Raw genomic sequence first — 18,602 nt, 5'->3', positions numbered from 1 at the left:
ACGCACACACACTTATGCGCTTGTCAGAAATGAAAATGTCAACAGCGCTCCGGTGGAAAAAAAAGGCTGTTTTTTTTTACGTGTCCAGCGGAGCCAGTGATGCAGACTGGTGCATCTCAAACAGGAACACTCATACTCAAGACGTTGTCAACGAGGCTTCACAAAGTGACAGTCTGACTTGTTAATTTGTCTCTACCTGTCCAGAAACTGGAGAACGAAGTCTTCAAACTCAGCCGAAGCAAAGCACAGATCTTTCTCCATCTGAGAGGGAGAAACAGAAATGATTGAATTAAATAACACAATGTGCTTTAGCTTGTGATTATGTACTGCATGTGAGACGGTTTTATTCCAAATAATTTAAGGAACAGTTCGACGATTTGGGAAACATGCTTGTTTGATCGATGCCGCTCTCATGTCGGTACGCTAAATAAGAGGCAAGAGCCAGGAGATGGTTAGCTTAGCTTAGCATGAAGATAGGAAGCAAACCTAGCACTGTTAACCTCACAGTAACGGAAAGATTTAGGAAGTGACTGCTCGCATCCTGCGCATAAACAACATTAAATCTTCTTGTCATTTTTACACTATTTTGTACAAATAAAACAAAGAATATAGAACATGTTTTAGTGAGCTTTAGAGGTGAGGATTGGCAGATTTAGCTATTTACTAAGGGAAGTGCCAGGCTAGCTTTTTACCCCTGTTCCCTGTCTTTATTCTAAGCTAAGCTATCTGGCTGCATATTTACCTTGTACACTAAATAAGAAGTGGGAACGAGGGGACTGTAGCTAGTAGCTAGCACTAACTCCAAAAGTTGCTAAAAGTCATACGCTAGCAAGTCACTAGTTGCTTTTTAGAAATGAAACCACTGTCTACCAACAAAGTCTAAGCTAAGCTAGGCGGCTACACTTCACTTTTTGTACGAATGAAAAAAAAAAAGCTATAGCATGTTAATTAGTTAGCTTTAGAGGGGCTAATTGGCACATTTCTGTCAACTTTGTTTCCAGTCTTTGTGCTAAGCTAAGCTAACCATACAGACATGAGAGTGGTTTTCAAGATAAATGAGAAGGTCTATAAATGATTGATGCAAAGTACAATGTGAGTTTTGCTTTACGCCGTAGACATAATGTACATTTAATCTCTTTGGAGACTCAGTTAATGTTGTGGGTACCTCTGTGAGATCATCGTGCTGAGAGGGAGCAGACGAACAATCCACTAAAGGCACCAGAGTGGTGAAGGTGGCGATGAACTGGAACGTTATCTGGACAGACAGACACAGCGGGAAACAGATCAATTTACATCATCGGACGTGATCGAGGCCTAAAGTAAAATAACCTACCAGATGTCGGGAGAATAACTTTTTCAAATGTATTAATTTATTCTGCTGTGATGGATTAATGTAGTCTGGAGACAATGAGCGAACCACGAAAGGAAATCAATCCATTTTACAATCCAAGCAGAAACTGAGGACTGAGCCTCGGTAATTACGAGTTCTTCAAACTGAGATATTCATTCCACTTTCGGGAATTATTAATAGGATAGACCGGAGAACGCTGGAAAGGAATTTAATCAGCAAGAGCTGTATTGTCTACTTGTCTCACAATTCTTCTTCATTACTAATCAACACATTCATTACTCACCATGCACTTGCTGAAGTCGTTGGGGTCCACCCCTGGCAGAGAGCCTATGAGCAGCGGGAGCACGTGCGCGCGGCCCTCTGGGTAATGGTTGTTAGGGGAAACCAGGCTGCGAGCCATGCCGATCATGCAGCTGAGAGAGGCGGTGAGGGTGTGCGGCTCCGTCAGGGTCTCCATCGCCGCGTAGGTCCTACGAGGAGGGTGAGTACAAAATGAGATGATGGGAGGGTTGAAGAGGGAAAACTGTGTGAGGGGTAAGGTTCAGGTTCATTTCGCTGTTCTGAAAACAAAATTTGTACCTCTTTTTGGAGTTATAAGATACAAGATACACATATTTTTAGATTCAGAGTCATTCCCACTTTCAGATAATGCCACTCACATACCATCTCTTATTTCCATTGTGAGCAAACGTTCATAAATCTGTGTAGAAATCATAGAAAGAGATGTTCCTCAAAACTACAGAACTTGCCTTAGAAACTACACGTTTTTAAGTTTTCTTCAATATCAACATAGTCTAGCGAAAGATATCTGTTAATCCATGCATACATCATGAACAGGCAATGCTAATAGCTAATTCGGCATACATTTACAGATGATAATTTGCAAAAGGATATGAGGGATATGAGCAGTTGCAGCAGCCAGCTAAAGCAGGCCAACATCCAAAACCCTTTGTGCCTGATTGCTGCAATTTGCGCCAAAACTAGTACTCCTTCATGGAGTTATAACTCATACATTTTTAGATTCAGATTCATTTCCACTTTTGGACGATATCATTTTCTCTTATGTCAATTGCGAGTAAATGTCCACGAATCCACATAAGAAAAAGAAGCTCCTCGTAACTGCAGAACTTGCTTTAGAAACTCGCATTTTTAAGTTTACTTCAGCATCAAATATACTGTGGTGTCAGACGTCCGTACAGCCATGGGTATTTTGTAAACGGGAAATGCTAATTGCTAATTCGGCATACATTCACAGATGGTAATTTGCACTGATATAAACAAATAAAGGCTAAAAACACTTACACCTGTCTGTTATGTCGGTCTGTTATCCTCCAGATCAAAGTAAGACAATTATTGACTGATTGAGTCACTAAAATCCATCAATATGTTGCCCTATCAGTAAATGTTTTGACGTGGTTCATTGCATACATCTCCCACAAACACTTACTTCTCGAGTACAGGTGGTATGGCGAGCTCTGGTGTGAGGAGAGCCAGGTTCTGAAGAGCGTAGGCTGCATCGGTGCATCCGTGTTTACTGCACATCACCAGGAGAGGGCGGATGAACACAAAACAGGACACAGTACAGCGTCAACAACAACACACACGCACACAGGCAGATTATCACAGATGACCTGTGTTTGTCCAGATTAGGCTTGTTGTTGCCAGTGACTGCGCACGCTAGTTAGACACAGCAGGGTTTGTTAGATAACTGGCTGGCACTGATTCAAGTGGCATGTTTGCATGGCAGCAACCCAGTTAACCCTCGTATGGTGACATGTAGGTCAAAACTGCAAAAAAACTGGGTTGCTTTTGGCTGAAGAGTGACGGCATTTTAGTCATTTAGATGCTGATGAAGTCTAAAAAGTCTCCAGAACGCTCACTTTTAAGCAAACTTTCGCCCTGCAGATCACCAGATCACAGATCAGCTGTGATATTTAGCAGAAAAAGGACATCATAGTCGAGCTAAAAGTAAGAACTGGGAGGTGTGAAGCTAAATATGCCGACGTCCTGGCTCAAAAAGACGGAGGTCTGCAGGAGACTGTGGTCATTAAACGTGGGTTAAAAAGACCACTGATTGGCTGTGACTGTGCAACAGAACGCTCACACCTCCTCCTCCCACAACGACACCTTTATTTCTGCCCGAGTAGAAATAGTTTCTACCGGCCTTCCCACACACTGCCTTTTTTTTAAAATGTCATCTTACAAACTATTTTTACAGACCGGCTTCTCTTGAAAAGCTAATATATATTTATTGCCCTCTTTTGTTTGATTTCTATCACTGTGCTTTTTCTCTAATAGTTTTCCTGCTTTGTTGTGTGAACATTTGTTGCTTAGTTTCAAGGCCTTGAATACTATTTTTATAATTTCTCCAGCCACTTTGCTTTAAAGATGCTCTATTAATACAACACTCACTGAATGATGTCGTGATCTAACTCTTAAACTGTTTAAGTGTCCTAACTCTTATCTGGTGCTGCAGGATCACATGCAGAAAGACAGGACATAAGCATTATTTTCATGGCCGACAACCACCAGCGTGAAGTACCTGAACATGGCCAGCAGGGCGGCCCCGATGAGGCTGCGCGTGAACTCCTGCAAGTCCTCGTCGGTGAGCCTCTGACTCTCAGGAACCAGCGTGATCCAGCTGCGGGCGGCGTGGCGTTCCCGGTGCACGCGGCGCACAACGCTCGCCGGGAGACGCTGAAGCAGCCGCATCAGTCGTGACTGCGGGCACACACACAAACGCACACGCTCAACATTAGCGTTATCACCCAGGGACACATTCACACAGTCTGCAGTAAACAGATCTGTGATATCGCTCTTTTCTCCGGCACTTGTGCATTTCATTATTGCCTGGTTGGTGCGAAGAGGAAGCAGCCAAGTCCTGAATGACAGGTTATAAATCACAGGAGTGTGACAGGAAGCAGTAGAGAATGTGGTCACAGCTCGCACAGTGTGCACGTGTGTGTGAGCGTTAGACGTACCTGCCAGCGCCCGTGATTGGAGGGGTGGTAGAAGGAGGCGATGCTGTTGAAGAGGCAGGTCAGCTCTCTCTGTGCAGGGTTTCCTGGTCCACCCTGCAGGAATGCAAATCAGCAATGTAATTAAGCAGGAAAAAGCAATAAAAGTACGTGGTTTTTAATGTATTTTCATGAGAAAATGCCTGTTGGGGGTGTACCAGAAGCGCTGTGATCCACAACACCAGATGTCCGATGTCATAGGAGTTGGTGAGATACCGCGGTGCCACCATCTGACTGACCCCGACTGGAAGGTTGAGACTGCGCAGGATCCTGGTGAAGATCTACACACATAAGGGTAGAGGTGGGACACTTTTTGGTAAATGCTTCAGTCGACCTATGAAAAACTGCTACCTCACACATCATTTTAGGCCTCGTCAACATTTTCCCATTGGAATTAATCGGGAATTCAACAATTCCCAATAGCCTAGATTATGTTGATTGATTGATTGTGAAAGGATTAAGGTGCAGATAAATGCTTTTCTTCATCGAAATCACAGCACCTGAACTCACCCCTCCTACACCTCACTCCCATGAACCAGAAGTCCCAAATAAACACATTAACAGACACACTTTCATATGCACATAATCCTGCTGATGACTCACTGTGGGAATATAAGGGGTCCAGTCCACGTAGCCGATGTTGTCGTTGGCGAGGCGAGCGAACAGGTTCACGAGGTGCTGCGAGAGGATATCAGACAAGGCAATCAGCGCGAGCGTAAAAAAAAACATTCCCAGAAGTGAAGGCCGTCATTCCTAGAAGTAAATATAGCCACTCCGAGAGGAGATGTTCAAGAAGAGAGGAAGAGCGCACACACAGCCAGGGACCCGCTTCGAGGCCAGGACACTGAGCGGAGGCACAAATGGAAAATCTTATCTGCACTCGGAGCGGAGAGCGCCAACGCTTTAACAACATTTCAACATTTCAATCATCGCCGTCAGGAAATGTCGGAAAGTGTGTCAATCCAAATTACTCAGTCCATTTTTAGGAAACTGGACAGCTGTGTGATTCATTGCTCAATCATTAAAGGGGGAAAAAAACATAATCCACCACTTGGTGCTGGAGATTTCTCTGGAAACTTGAGAAGTGGAATTTTCATTTAATTTCAAGTTTATGTGATTTTGCTTTGGCACAGAGATTTTAAACTTTGAGGACAGCGGAGAGTTTGTTAAACTAAGTGTTGAATCATTCACAAATGTTCAAAGAATACCTGAAATATTGTCCAAGTGTGTGTTTGTGTGTGTGTGTGTGTGTGTGTGTGTGCACGCCTCACCCCTTCCCAGCTCGGCTGATTTTGCACCGATGTCCAAAGATTCATCAGCTCATCAAACCACAACCTGGAAACACACACGCACAAAAACAACATTACATTCACACACCTGAAGCTGATTTTGCCCTCATCTATCTCCAATTCCCAAAATATGACCTCCGCTCCCTCCCTTGTCGATTCTGGAGGAGAGCGAGAAAAAACTGAAACGGAAAAATGAAGTATTGAAGATGATGTATTGTGGAAACTGTTCGGAAACTGCTGATGAATCCAAGAATAAATCCAGACAAATAGCTTGCGAAAGAGCGAAAACGCTGAAGAATGCAGTGAGCGCTGTGAAGAGGCTTGATGGCTGGAATGCAACCATGACGGGTGAGGAGAGAGCGGCGCAGAGGTTTTCCAAGGAAGCAAAATAAAAGCAAAACAAAGAGGAGGAGGGGGGGAGCACCGCTAACGCAAGAGGAAGGTTATTTATCGAAATACTCCCAGGTGTAGACGCTAACAGGTTTGCATGACATGCACTCTTAAAGGGACAGTCCACCCCAAAATGTTTCCTCTCACCTGTAGTGCTGTTTATCCAGTTGCTGAGTTTAAATCATGACCGGTTTACTCGAGATAATCCACAGACCTTGTAACGAGCAGTTTCATCTGTCCTCTTTCAAACGAACGACGCATACCGAGCCACTCAGCCTTCATTTTAAATTCCCATTGTTGAACATAATGTCGGGGATTCTGGATGAAAACTGTCCACAGATGTTCAATACGATTATTCTGTTGGGTAAAAATATTTAGGAAACCATTTGAATTCAGTTTTTTTGAATATGTTGTGAAGCCAATTTCTTTAGGAAAAGATAATCGCTATAAATCTTTACAAAGTAGCACAACACAATGAAAAACTTGAGAAAGTATGCTATTGTGAAGAGCAGGACTGTACAACAAATGAAATATGTGTCACAATGAATTTTTCCTTTTTTATTATTTCTATGATGAACTGGGATTGTTAATTTAATTGATCACTGTAAAAAGTATCCCAGTAAAATTTTGAATTCATGGTAAATTTATTATTTTATCTTTTTGTCCTTCCTGTGTGGATGTATTGTATGTACAGAAGAGGATGAGGGCCACTGAAAAGAAAAAAATAAAATAAAATCTGACTTTCTTTTTCTTTTTATGATTCTGACATTAATCTCAGAATTTGGATTTTTCTCAAAATTCTCACTCTAAACTCAAAATTCGGTCTTTTTTCACTGAATTTTGACTTCAAACATAGAATTACAGCTTTTTTTTCTAGGAAATCTGACATGTTTTTTCTCAATTTTGAGAAAAATTCTGAGAAAAAAGTCAGAAATGTAAAAAATAAAAGTCAGAACTCGTTTTTTTCCCTATCCTAACCCTCTTTCATACGTATGTCATCACATCGCCATGAGTTTATTTGTTCTTGCCTGTATCAAGTCACTGTAAATAAAAAAATACAACAAAAAAAAGTACAAATAATACGGCTACCAGCTGTATCACTGCGGAGAAGGAACGCTGCATGGTTGAGAGGCTAGCTGAACAAGCTAAATACGTTAGCTGACGTTACAGCTCAGCTGAGGAGGATGCCGTTCATGCTTACTTGTAAATGATCCATGAATAGACGCCTCTTTCTCTTGTTCGGTAGTAAGAAAACAGTTCCTACATGAAACTGCTTGCAACAAGGTCTGCATCTTATCTCGATGATTTCAGGAAAATAACATTGCTGTTGAGTTTTTCACCACGAGCCAAATGTCATCCAGTTCCATTATATTCGAGAGAAGGCAGACATCTTCAAAACTCAGCAACTCGCACCAAAAACAATCTAGAAGGACAAACAGAACTACAGGTAAGAGGAAACATATGTGTTTTTGATTTTGGGGTGAACTGTCCGTCCACGAGATCCAAACCAACATATTCTGACTTCTTCTGCTGGCAGAGATTCTTTCATAAATAGACAAAGCGTGCTTTTGCAAAAACTTTATGGACCCTTTGTGCTAACTCTGGCCGACACACGCCGCACTTTGGCGTACGCTCCCGCTTCTAAACGGAGCCATTCGAGTTGGCCGACTCACTGGAAGCCCTGGCCGTGTTCCTCCGGGGGCATGATGGTGGGCAGGAACAGCTCCATGTTGCTGATGGCCTTCTGCATGACCACGTCGAACACGCACAGCAGGGGGCGCCACTCATCCAGCATCTCCTGCGTGGACGACGCGGGGAAATACCTGGGAAATTCACACACACACACACACACACACACACACACACACACACACAGAGGGAGGATAGACATGAGTGCAAATAGACGCAGACAAGCAAAAGACAGACTGGAGGTACAAATACACACATTGATCTACTGTACACAGCTCAACTGAGGATCAAAGCAATGCATTATCCGGAGAATAAATTACATGATCACAGAGGACGAGACTTACAGTCTGCAGCTTTTGATCAAAGCCTTCAGAATGTGGTCCACTGAGCTGCAAACAAGCACAGAGAGGAGGTGTGTGTTTGTGGAGGGAATCAGCTTTCTACTGTCTTGTGAGGTCCACGTGTCTTCGCCAAGGTTAGAAAAACCTTCAACAATCAGGCTGCGACTAAAAATCACTGTGACCATCAACACATCTGTTAAGTAAAATCCATAGGTAACAGTTTTAGAGCAATGAGAAGAAGGATGAATATTTCCAAAGCGAGACACTGTCTGGCATCTTTGCTTCATAATTGATCATTCTTACCCGTAAATTCTTTAGGAAAGAGGTTAACTTTTGGCATCAGGGTTGGGAATAGAGTTATAATAGAGCTACACTTTCTTGCTAGAGTTAAATGTGGAAAAACAAAGCCGCAGATTTGAAGCTGCAGCCATTAGCTGGCTGACTTAGCAGGAAAAAGGTGGCCTGGTTCCATCCAAAGGTGACAAAATGAGCCAACAAGCACCTCTAAAGCTCAAATTATACATTGTTTGTATGTTTTATCTGCTGGATATGATGTCAAGGCTCTGTGCAACATCAACATTCAGAAGCGAAGCGTCTGTTCTTCAGCAGCCGCATTAATAATATAGTTTAGAGTCGATTTACCCGCTTTCTGTCAGTGTTACGAGCATATTTGCGGCTCGTTTAGATCAAGCAAAGGATGCTCCGCGGCGCTGCTCGAATATGACAACCCGTTGTTGCTCCTAAGCTTCTCTGTCATCGCTTCAAAAGGCATTATCGCCGATCTCGCAGAGCAGCTGTTGACTGCTGTTCAACATATGATGAGCCAAAACCAAACTGAATAATAATTGTAGAGTTGTCCGACAAGAGAAAACAGATGTTTTGAAAGAAATACAACCCCCAAATCAGAGAAATGGCGATTCGCTCGGGACTAATATTCTCCCATGACCTCTGCGCTTTGTAATATGTGGTGGAAGCTTTGCTTTATTTATTGCAAAGGAATAAGATCACAGATGTCCTCCAGTGTTATTTGAAATTACTAGTGGCAATACTAGTCCCTTGCGAATAGGGCTTAAGAAATATTTTGGCATATAACCCCCCATAAAACATCAATTTGCCAATTTTAAGAGGTGCCGGTAGGTGAATTTTATTACTTTTGGACAGAGCCAGGCAAGCTGCTTCCCCCTGTTTTGAGTCTTAATGCTAAGCTAAGATAGCTAATAGCTTCAATTTTGACATATAGACATGAATTTTATTATATTACAGACAACAACTTATTCATATTCATACCATGCCCATGTCGGTATATAGTTATATCATTATTTCAGTATTCCTTTATGTGCAATGGTAAAAACTCAACTGATGAGTGTGCTTCTTCTTTATATGTTTATATTCTTCTTACTGTTTTATTTTCCTCTTGTTCATATCTTGCTTTTATACTTATTTGTTATTTTTTGTTTTGTTTTTTATTTTTATTGATGCTTATATCCACTTTGCTACCCCCCTGCACTGCTATAACGATGCAAATTTCCCCACTGTGGGACTAATAAAGGATTATGTTACCTTGATATTTACACTGTGCAACTATCCTGTGCCATTCCTGCTTGTATCCTGTGCAATTCTATTTAAATATTTTATAGGATAAAGCTACACACCATGTGTCAATTGCAATTACGGGTGGATTTCTCCATCAACGTCATATTTGTATAAGTAAAAGTTGTATGGTCTATAAAGAGTTTATTTTTATTTTGAATATTTGACTTTTTTAACCTCTTCTTTTGAGTCTTGTGCTGCTGTAACAAGTGAATTTCCCCAGTCTTATCTTATCTTATCTTATCTTATCTTATCTTATCATAAACGATGTGATATAAAACCAGGTCAATTGAAAGTAAGTACATATATACAGTCAGCCAATACAATGCTCAAACCGCTCTCATCAGGTTGATGTAAAGGTAAAACTTCATACTTGGGGAACCAGATGAGTCCGAGGTGCTCGGTTTTGGAGTAGACGACCCGGTCGTACAGGTCGTAGAGTGGTCGCCATGGCAACTGCAGGTCATCTCTCGACAGCAGTTCCTTCTTCCTGTTTGAAAAAGGAGAGTTGAAGTTATTATCCTGTTTCATGATGATACGAGGATTTACGGTTCTTTAACACTCAAACCTGCGAGGTAAAAAAAAAAAAAAGACGTTGTCATGACCGAATGATTGCACTATAATAATGTTATTGTGAGGTGAGAAACTACAGGGTGTCTGAAAGAGTCTGTAATTGTGGGAAAGTGAGTCACCGCCTCGCAGGCTGAACCGAACATGGCGATGACAACTTCCAGACATGTCTGCAAACACAACACCGCCATTCTCCGTATTCAATAAAGCATAAATGGACTGACGGCTGCAGACGTTAGTAATTTGCAGGTGTAGACTCAGCTGGGGTGAAATACTCTCTATACAGGGGCTCCGTGGAGAGAAATGAAGAGGGTTTGAGATCTGAAGGCAGACGCGACCGGCTCTCTGCAAGCTGTGAAGTTACCTTTCACTGTGATTCTTGATTTTTCAAACGCCCTGTTAAGCTTTTAAAGCGCACGGTAACCGTTGTGCAACTGATGAGTACTTTAAAAGCTTTAAAGGCGCAGCAGGTTTATTTAATCCGCCTGAGAAACTTCCACATTGCTTTTCTTTGTACTCCATTACTTCGCTCTTTGTAGGAATCACAAATTATAGCAATAAAAGTTGAGGGTTAAGAAAATGCGCAATTTCCACAGGCTCAGCTTCCTCTCGTCTCTTCCTCTCTCATTCATCTGGCAGCTATGGAACAGACTCTCATTGGGGACACTTGAGAAATGAAGGAAAAGAAGAGACAATCGGGGAAATGATGGTGAAATGCCAGCGGAGAGAAGAGAAAAAAAGCAAAGGGGAGCCCACTGAGACCCGATGTGAGATGTTGAGTATCAAATTCATCTCTCAGCTGTAAATCCTGGCACTTAATATACGGTTAACCCAGATCTTTCTCTTTTCATCTAATGGAAAACACTCAGACAAACGACATCTACATTAGAGTGTTGTTTTGTGATGGATGTGAAAATCATGGAAACAAGTGGAGACAAATGGGAAGTGATGAATGTGGCAGTCCTGGAGAATATCCTGCAGTGGGTGGAGGAGTGACAGATCTGATCTGAGAGACAAAAGCAGGGAGTTACGATATAGGTCAGGGCTTAAAAGGGAATATATGCACTGCAAGGCCAACATTTTTACTTACTGAGAGTGCGTCTGCCTGTTTGCGTATGTGTGGGCGTGCAGCTCAGTACATTTACTCAAGGACTCAAGGACTCTGTCAAATTTTGAGGTGCTACTCAGGTATTTCCTTTTTTTGCTACTTTAAACTTAACACTACTACAATTGTTTGACAGCCACAGTGACTAGTTTCATTTCAGACTGAGATTTCTTAAAAATATTTTTTTCTTTTTTGTCTTGCGACCCCTTAAAAAAGGACATCTGGATGGAGCCTCGTGCAGCGTTGTGCAACTTCGCCCATCCGTCCACAGTCTCCACACATAATAATTTCCACTGCCCATTTCCCAAACTAAATGAATAACAACCGCTCAATTACAAAATGCTGTGAGCTTGACTCGGGGTGGAGGGATTTTGTTGCTGTTGGCTCCTTGTATTACCTTTTGTTAACGACTTCTCTTGATTATCTTTCACTGGCAGACATTTCCCCAAGACTGGTTGGATGGTTCCTACTCGATGTGTCGTTTCAAAACTCATTGCAGATGTGGCCGACGTTCGTCCTTTTTTTTTTATTCAGACCACAATCTGAGCACAATTTGCATAAAAATGTGAGATTGTTTTCTTTGGGAATCTCATCCTCCTTCAAATATTGATATGAACTGGCTTTCTTCATAATGAAATCTCCACTTTAGCAGCTCCTACATACAGTACGCCAAGCTTTCCAATTATGCTCTTATCTATTTTCTGAAGGTTTTTTTTACTGAGGGGTTGTTTATATCTCATTCACAGCCGGATTTTCTGATGTTTTTTTATGGCTGTTGAAAAGATTTTCTGATTTATGGAGTGATAAAGAGAGATATCCAAATTTCCCTCTGTAACAAGCATTTTGAACCTGGTTTTATTGCATTTTAAAGCAAAAAAAGAGCACTTATACTGACTTGTAATGAGCTTCTAATTACTTTTATATCTACCAATACCTCATTACTTTACTCTAAGTACCCAGTGACCTCTGTTTTAATGCCTTATTACTTATGTCACATTAAAAGGCATTGAAACGCTGTGATCCCGTCCTGGTTTTGAAGTTTTCTCCTCATGTGTCATGTTTTGCTTGTCATTTCCTCCCTTTGTCTGTTTTTCCACCCTTTTTGCTCCTCACCTGTGTTCATCAGTTAACCACACTTTTTAAGTCCTTGTCTTCCTCTCTCTCTCTCTCGTGTCAGTTCGTCTGTTCTGTTTTGCTCTTGTGATCCCATGTCTCCCTGTCCCATCTTCCCAGGGAAGCTTGTCTTCGGCTTTTGGTTCTGACGCCTCGCGTTATATCTGGTTTGTACCTTTCTTTTGTTCTGTACTTTGCTTTGCTTTTGTGTTTGGACTTTCACATTCTGTTTTTTCTGGACTTTGGTTAACAGCTTTATTTAATGAAGCTCGCCTTTTGTTTCGTTACCTGCCTGCCAGTGTGTCGTATGTTTGGGTCCCCTTTTCGTAAACCTGACAGATCCTTGTGAAAAAGCATCGCATTGTGATCAAGCAAGTATTATGATCTTTGACCTTACAAATCTTTCAAAGTGCTTTATAACTCGGAGCACAGTTGCTTTGGAGGAGGTATAGACCCTTTTCACGGCAGCCATATTGACATGAAACAGAAGCTAAACACAGGTTTAATTAATGACAATGAAGTTTCTGTTCCAAGACTTTCTAGTGAGCCAACATGCACAATAGCAGCCTCCTGACTCTGTTTGACCTAATTAGTATCATTGGTAACACCTGTGTTTACCCTATACTGTTTTATGTCAAAATGGCTGCAGTGAAAAAGGTTTATTCAGGCCTGGGAATGGACGGGAAACCAAGCGGGTCAGCAGGCAAGGACGCAGCAGAACTGGGCTCAGCAGCGTCGCTGTGAACATGAGGCGAGTTTGACAACAGGAAATAAAGTGCAGAAGTGGTTTAAAGTGGTTTAAAGTCGACCAGGAGCCTGACTCCAGGAGAACAAAGACACGGTAGGTTTAGGTGACATAGACGACTCTGACATGACGCCGAAACTGTTATTTTGATAACTTCAGTTCATATATTGAATGTTCAAACTAAAATTCTGATATATTAGACCTTGTATGAACATCTATCACTGCGTTTGTTTGTATTTAGATTCAGATCTCGATGCAGATGCAACATTTTTCTGTAATGAATAACCTTCACGGAGGTATCTGCTCTCTGAGAGCTTTTGTCTCAAGTCTGCAGGTACTTTAAAGCTCCAAAATGGCAGCAACCCAAATGTCAGAGAGGTAAGTGACGAATCCACTTTAGCACGTCATATGTGACATCAGTATCCCACTTGTAGCACAGTGATACTAACCAATCTCTCTGATCTCATTATACTAAAGGACACTAAAAGTTAAGACGAGCTGATGCTGGGAAGTCTTGGCTTCTGAGGTCAAGAGCTCCCATTGATTTAACTTCCTACACTTTCTGTCATGATATATTAGCCATAAAGTTATTTTATTGTGAATAGTAGAACTCATCCATCCATCTATGTAGCAGCAGGCCGCCCTGACATGTTTCTCCCCAGCTCCTCCTGAGGGGATCCCGAGGGATTCCCAGGCCATATGGGAAATGTAATCCCTCATGTTCAGGGTCTGCTGCAGTGAGGCATCTGGATCAGACGCTTGAACCACCAAGACTTGCTGCTTTTATTAAAGATCTCCTCCACACGTGTATTACTAGGGCGTACATATACATTTTCAAATGTGTGTCTGCCATGAGTTTTGCAGAAAAAACAGGAGTATTACCACAATTTAACTTCTTTCTCCCTCATTAACAAATCCAGAAAATGCAGTTTGAATATGTAAATATTTTAAGTGCAAAAATGTGAGTAGTTACTAAGGAACAAGTAAGGAATGAATGAGGAACTACTTGATAGTTAATGGATCGTTAATGAGTAATCTCTGTGATTCAAGGACTATATAGCACATAGTGATGAGTCACTGGAGAAGGAACTGGGAGATACTACATTAATGAATCATTAGTTAATGATTAGTTCATAAGTATCTTGGAATCAACATACTGTCCACTTTCTTCATGAGTTGTTCCTGATTAACTATGACTCAGCTGATGAGTGGCTGGGAGTTGCCCCTTGCAGCTTCTCTCATTCAAACACTTCCCAGGTGACATCAGTTAAGTCTGTGAGGGTTCAGGGCTTAAGGGCCTTATGGGGGAACATCGGGATTGGGCCTTAATCTATGTGCACTGAGGGGCTTCAAGTTCAGGTGGGGCTTTAATACGAAGGAGCTGTGGTCTCCAAGCTCCCTGTGGATATCTTAGCGCCTGTCCCTGAGTGTGGGGAGAGGCTACACATATGTTGTGTTTGTGTATACATGCATGTTGTGTCACACCCACCTGAGAAGCTGAATGAGCAGCCTGGCGTAGTTCTGCATCATGTGAGGCTCCAGGTCCGGCAGCGTGACCAACTCATACAGCAGCTTGATGAAGAGGATGTGGTCCTCCTTACTGAACCTCCGGCCGTACAGCTTCAGAAAACTAAGAGTGGAGGTAAGGAGGGGGGAGTAGGGTTGGTGCAGGTGACAAGTGACCATCGATGAAAAGCTGATGTCCTCTCGCTTCCTGCAGCTGATCCATTTACCGTATATACGCAGCGTCAGTGGCCCACTTTCTCGACATGAACTCACCTCAGTGAATGTGAGTCGATGCCAAGTGGGCATGTGTTAAAGCTTTATTTAAAGTTGAGGTGGAGAACATGGTGAACTCATGCTCTCTGGAGGCCGACAGAGGAGCTGTGTGGTTTCCTCTTTAAATACTGCTGATATTTGGCACTTGGCACAAATTTGTTTCAGTGCAAAAGACTCTTGAAGACCTCATTGTGGATATTTGAGCCTTAAATGTAAGATTTATTATTGAAAGTGGAGCACAATGGGATCTCGTTTCAGAAAATATATGTCTGGTGGTGAATGGTGAGAGACAAAAACATGTTTAATCCCGTTCATCATCAGTCAATGAAGATCTTTCTCTTCTGATTAAAATGTCTTCCCCAAAACTACATAGTGCACCTTTAAAAGATCATTTTTCAACTCGAGAAAGCAGTTTACAATAAAGCTAATGAAATATAAGACTGTGAAAGTACATAATAAGAAAGACTTCACACCCAATGGTCGCACAGGTGACATCACCTTGTTTAACTGAAACCTTGTAGAGCCGGTCCTGTATATCAGCTAGCTTACATAACTGACTGACTCTCCTGTCACATAACTGAGGCTGTCAATATGGCCACATTTTCACCCGCAGAGACGGCCATGTTGCTGTTGGTGATGTACATTACACAGTGTACAGTACAGTGGGTTTGCACAGAACTAGATGTATTTAACTATCTCTACAACAAACTTTGACTTGGAAAATTATCTATTTAATTGTCAAACGTCATATGTTTAAGTCATGGCACAATTCAAACGGGATCAAAAATGTATTTCCCTCTCGCAGTTGAAACCTGTAAATTCTTTCCCCCCAAACTAAGGTCCAATGGGCACATTGGAAGGGGCGTGACTTCGTATCTTGATAGCTGTACTGACAAACTGCACAATGCAGGTCAATATTATAGTTTTATGACAAGTTTTACTGTACCTAACGCTGTGGTTCTTAACCTTTTTGACCTTATCAAGTTGGTTTTCACCACAACCCCAACTCAAAACATCCTGAAAGTGCCAAAATGAAATCAAAAGCGGGTCTAATCATAACTAATGTGCACAAACACACTCTCTTAAAATTCAATAAAAGTCTATTTTAAAAGGTGCACTATGCAACTTTTTATAGTCATATAAACAGACAGAGACAGAGCTCTTGATGTAGGGAATATTAATTTTAGTTGTGCTTTGTAAACACATGTCACCTTTAAGGCAAATTATATCACTGGTGCAGGTGTCATGTGAAAACTATTCCATTTTTTCTAAACTACGATCTGGTGACTCCTGGACATTAACTTGCCACCACCTTGGGGGTCCCGCCTCCCACCAGTGACCTAATGAAGCTTCCTAATTTGGCTTTTGTTGTTATCATCCCAGAGAAGTATTCATGCAAGTGAAATGATAACACCTCAACCCTCCATTTTTACTCACAATATCCTGAAATTGCCAAAAATGACAAAAGAGGGTTTTTTGTGTGTCAGTATCCAATCAGAGCTCATGTACACACACTTTGACTTTCACATACAGACTCAATAAAATCTAGGTCATTTTAAGGCTAATTACACCACTGCTACAGGCAAAGTAGTGTAAAATATGATATTTTATGTTTTTCTAAACTACGATCTGGCGTCCCCTGGAAATTAACTTGCCATCACCCAGAATGAGAGCCAATCACCTAATGTTTGTTGTTATGATGCCAGAGAAGTATTGATGCAACTTTATAACAACACATGAGGCCTTGGGTTGTGAGTGCAGTCAATCCAACCTTAGATCTTAAATAATCTGCTATACAAACAAAAAAATATGAATCCTAGACGACTAGCTGTGGGTTCATCTTTGTTTCAACACTCACTGGAAGAGTTTCCTGCACCAGAAAGCGACCCCGGGCCACAGCTCTCTGACGAGCACAGCTCTGGACAGGTTGGCTTTGATCTCCATCAGCAGCTCCGTGGCCTCCCAGTCCAACCGGTCGGAGTAAGGCAGCAGCCCGTTATACACAATCTCCTTCTGGGGGATAAACCCTGCCATCTCCTCATCCACAGTCATATCCCACCGGTCACTTTTCCTTCTGTGTGCGCGTAAAAAGAAAAAGGTAAAGAAAGCGTTCCCTCTTTAGCTAATGAGTGTTGCGCCTTCTGCTGCAGAAGTAATCCGCTGTGTCCAGCGAGCGGGCGGAAGGCAGGCAGGCGATCACAGGGAGGAAAAGTGTGTCACGCTAATTGAGCTGTGCAAAGCCCTGAGCAAGCCGAGGGGCCGTTTACCTCTTCCGCCCTGACCTGCAGTGTCAGGCGCTGCGTCACCTCGTCACTTCACACCTAACACATCCACCGGCGACCTGCGCGCACGGCTGGAGGTGACCAGGTGCGCGCATCATGACGCACGACAGGAGGTCGGACTAAAAAGGCCCACGGGTCGCAAGAGGAAGGTGCATTAACCGTGTGGCCAGCCTTTGATTCCAGCACCACTGAGCCTAACAAGGGGGAAGGCTTTGATATATGAAGGCTTTCATGTGTGGTGGAGGAAGAAAAAAGAGTGAGGGTGACTCTCTGGACTACAAATCCCAGAAGCATCTATATCCGTACGTGCAGCCAACTAATCTGCAGAATAATAGGATGATCTGATAACTGGGTTAATGCCCCCCTCCTGTTCTACTGACCCACAGTGGTTGTTACAGGGATAAACAAAGGGGTGTGCGTCTGGTGCATGAAGTCTATCTATCTATCTATCTATCTATCTATCTATCTATCTATCTATCTATCTATCTATTGTCAATCAAATGCATGAAAATAAAATATAGTACAAAAGAAAGAAAAAATGAGAAAAATGTATTTAATCACCAGTAATTTAAAAGATAAATGCTGGTTCGAGGGCACCAACAGACTTGATTTGAAGTGACCAATCAGGATCCATTGGAGGTGGAAGTCTGTGAATTCAGGGTGGTTTCTGTCAGTCAAAGCGACCATTGACCGACTGAGTGAACAGCCAATTGAAAAAAAAAAAAAGCGACTGAGGGAACAGAACAGCTACAGCTGCACTTGTTCTGTCAGATGAAAATAAGACTGGACATTTAGCAGGTGCTTTTTCGAGAGTGATAAATAGAAGTGCAGTGGAGTGAAGATCTCCAACTTTACAAGAAACCAGTAAAAGAGACACAAAACTGTGCCGTTCCAACAGAGTACAAGACAGTAGCACATAGTAAAGGAGAAAACCTCTAGCCTTCAGGAAGGCTTCAGTCCTCTGACTGTTTGAACCTGGGATAATGGCATATTAAACTAAAATGACACTTCTGCCATGGCCCCAATTAATTCAGTCAGCCTAATCCGATATCAAACTCGATAGCCCTCCACCACCCATAACTGCTTAACATGATTAAAGCTGATCTCATTGGGTATAAGATTTAAAATGTTTGCTGAGTGATGCCTACTTTCCCCACAGATCTGGATCAAAATTCATCATATCCGATTGGATTTACTTGGAAAACTATGAAAGATACATTCAAACTGTCAATACCTCTCTGAATCTCCATCATCTGAGCTGCACATTGGAGGTAGTTGAAGGTTTCTACCCATATTTACGTGACTATATTCAAGTTTTATGTGTTACCTGTACCCTCTCTG

At 42.1% G+C, this 18,602-nt stretch overlaps 1 protein-coding gene across 1 annotated transcript in view; it reads right to left on the bottom strand.

Annotated features, from left to right (window-relative positions):
- LOC141015735 (proteasome activator complex subunit 4B-like) overlaps positions 1 to 17,013 on the bottom strand; it is a 39,752-nt gene extending 22,739 nt beyond the window's left edge. The window contains exons 1-14 of the mRNA XM_073489904.1: positions 16,838 to 17,013; positions 14,690 to 14,830; positions 10,041 to 10,157; positions 8,081 to 8,125; positions 7,721 to 7,870; positions 5,640 to 5,703; positions 4,972 to 5,046; positions 4,527 to 4,649; positions 4,333 to 4,425; positions 3,894 to 4,072; positions 2,799 to 2,885; positions 1,635 to 1,821; positions 1,166 to 1,255; positions 197 to 261 (exon numbers count right to left, since the gene is read on the bottom strand). Of these exons, the coding sequence (XP_073346005.1) occupies positions 197 to 261; positions 1,166 to 1,255; positions 1,635 to 1,821; positions 2,799 to 2,885; positions 3,894 to 4,072; positions 4,333 to 4,425; positions 4,527 to 4,649; positions 4,972 to 5,046; positions 5,640 to 5,703; positions 7,721 to 7,870; positions 8,081 to 8,125; positions 10,041 to 10,157; positions 14,690 to 14,830; positions 16,838 to 17,013 (1,592 nt within the window). The remainder of the gene's footprint in view (positions 1 to 196; positions 262 to 1,165; positions 1,256 to 1,634; positions 1,822 to 2,798; positions 2,886 to 3,893; positions 4,073 to 4,332; positions 4,426 to 4,526; positions 4,650 to 4,971; positions 5,047 to 5,639; positions 5,704 to 7,720; positions 7,871 to 8,080; positions 8,126 to 10,040; positions 10,158 to 14,689; positions 14,831 to 16,837) is intronic.
- Between the last annotated feature and the right edge of the window lie 1,589 nt (positions 17,014 to 18,602).

This window comes from Pagrus major, chromosome 20 (genome assembly GCF_040436345.1).
Source record: "Pagrus major chromosome 20, Pma_NU_1.0".
In the NCBI taxonomy this organism is placed as follows: domain Eukaryota; kingdom Metazoa; phylum Chordata; class Actinopteri; order Spariformes; family Sparidae; genus Pagrus; species Pagrus major.
Note: the sequence above shows the minus strand (reverse complement) of the source record. Positions and strands in the feature narration are given on the sequence as shown.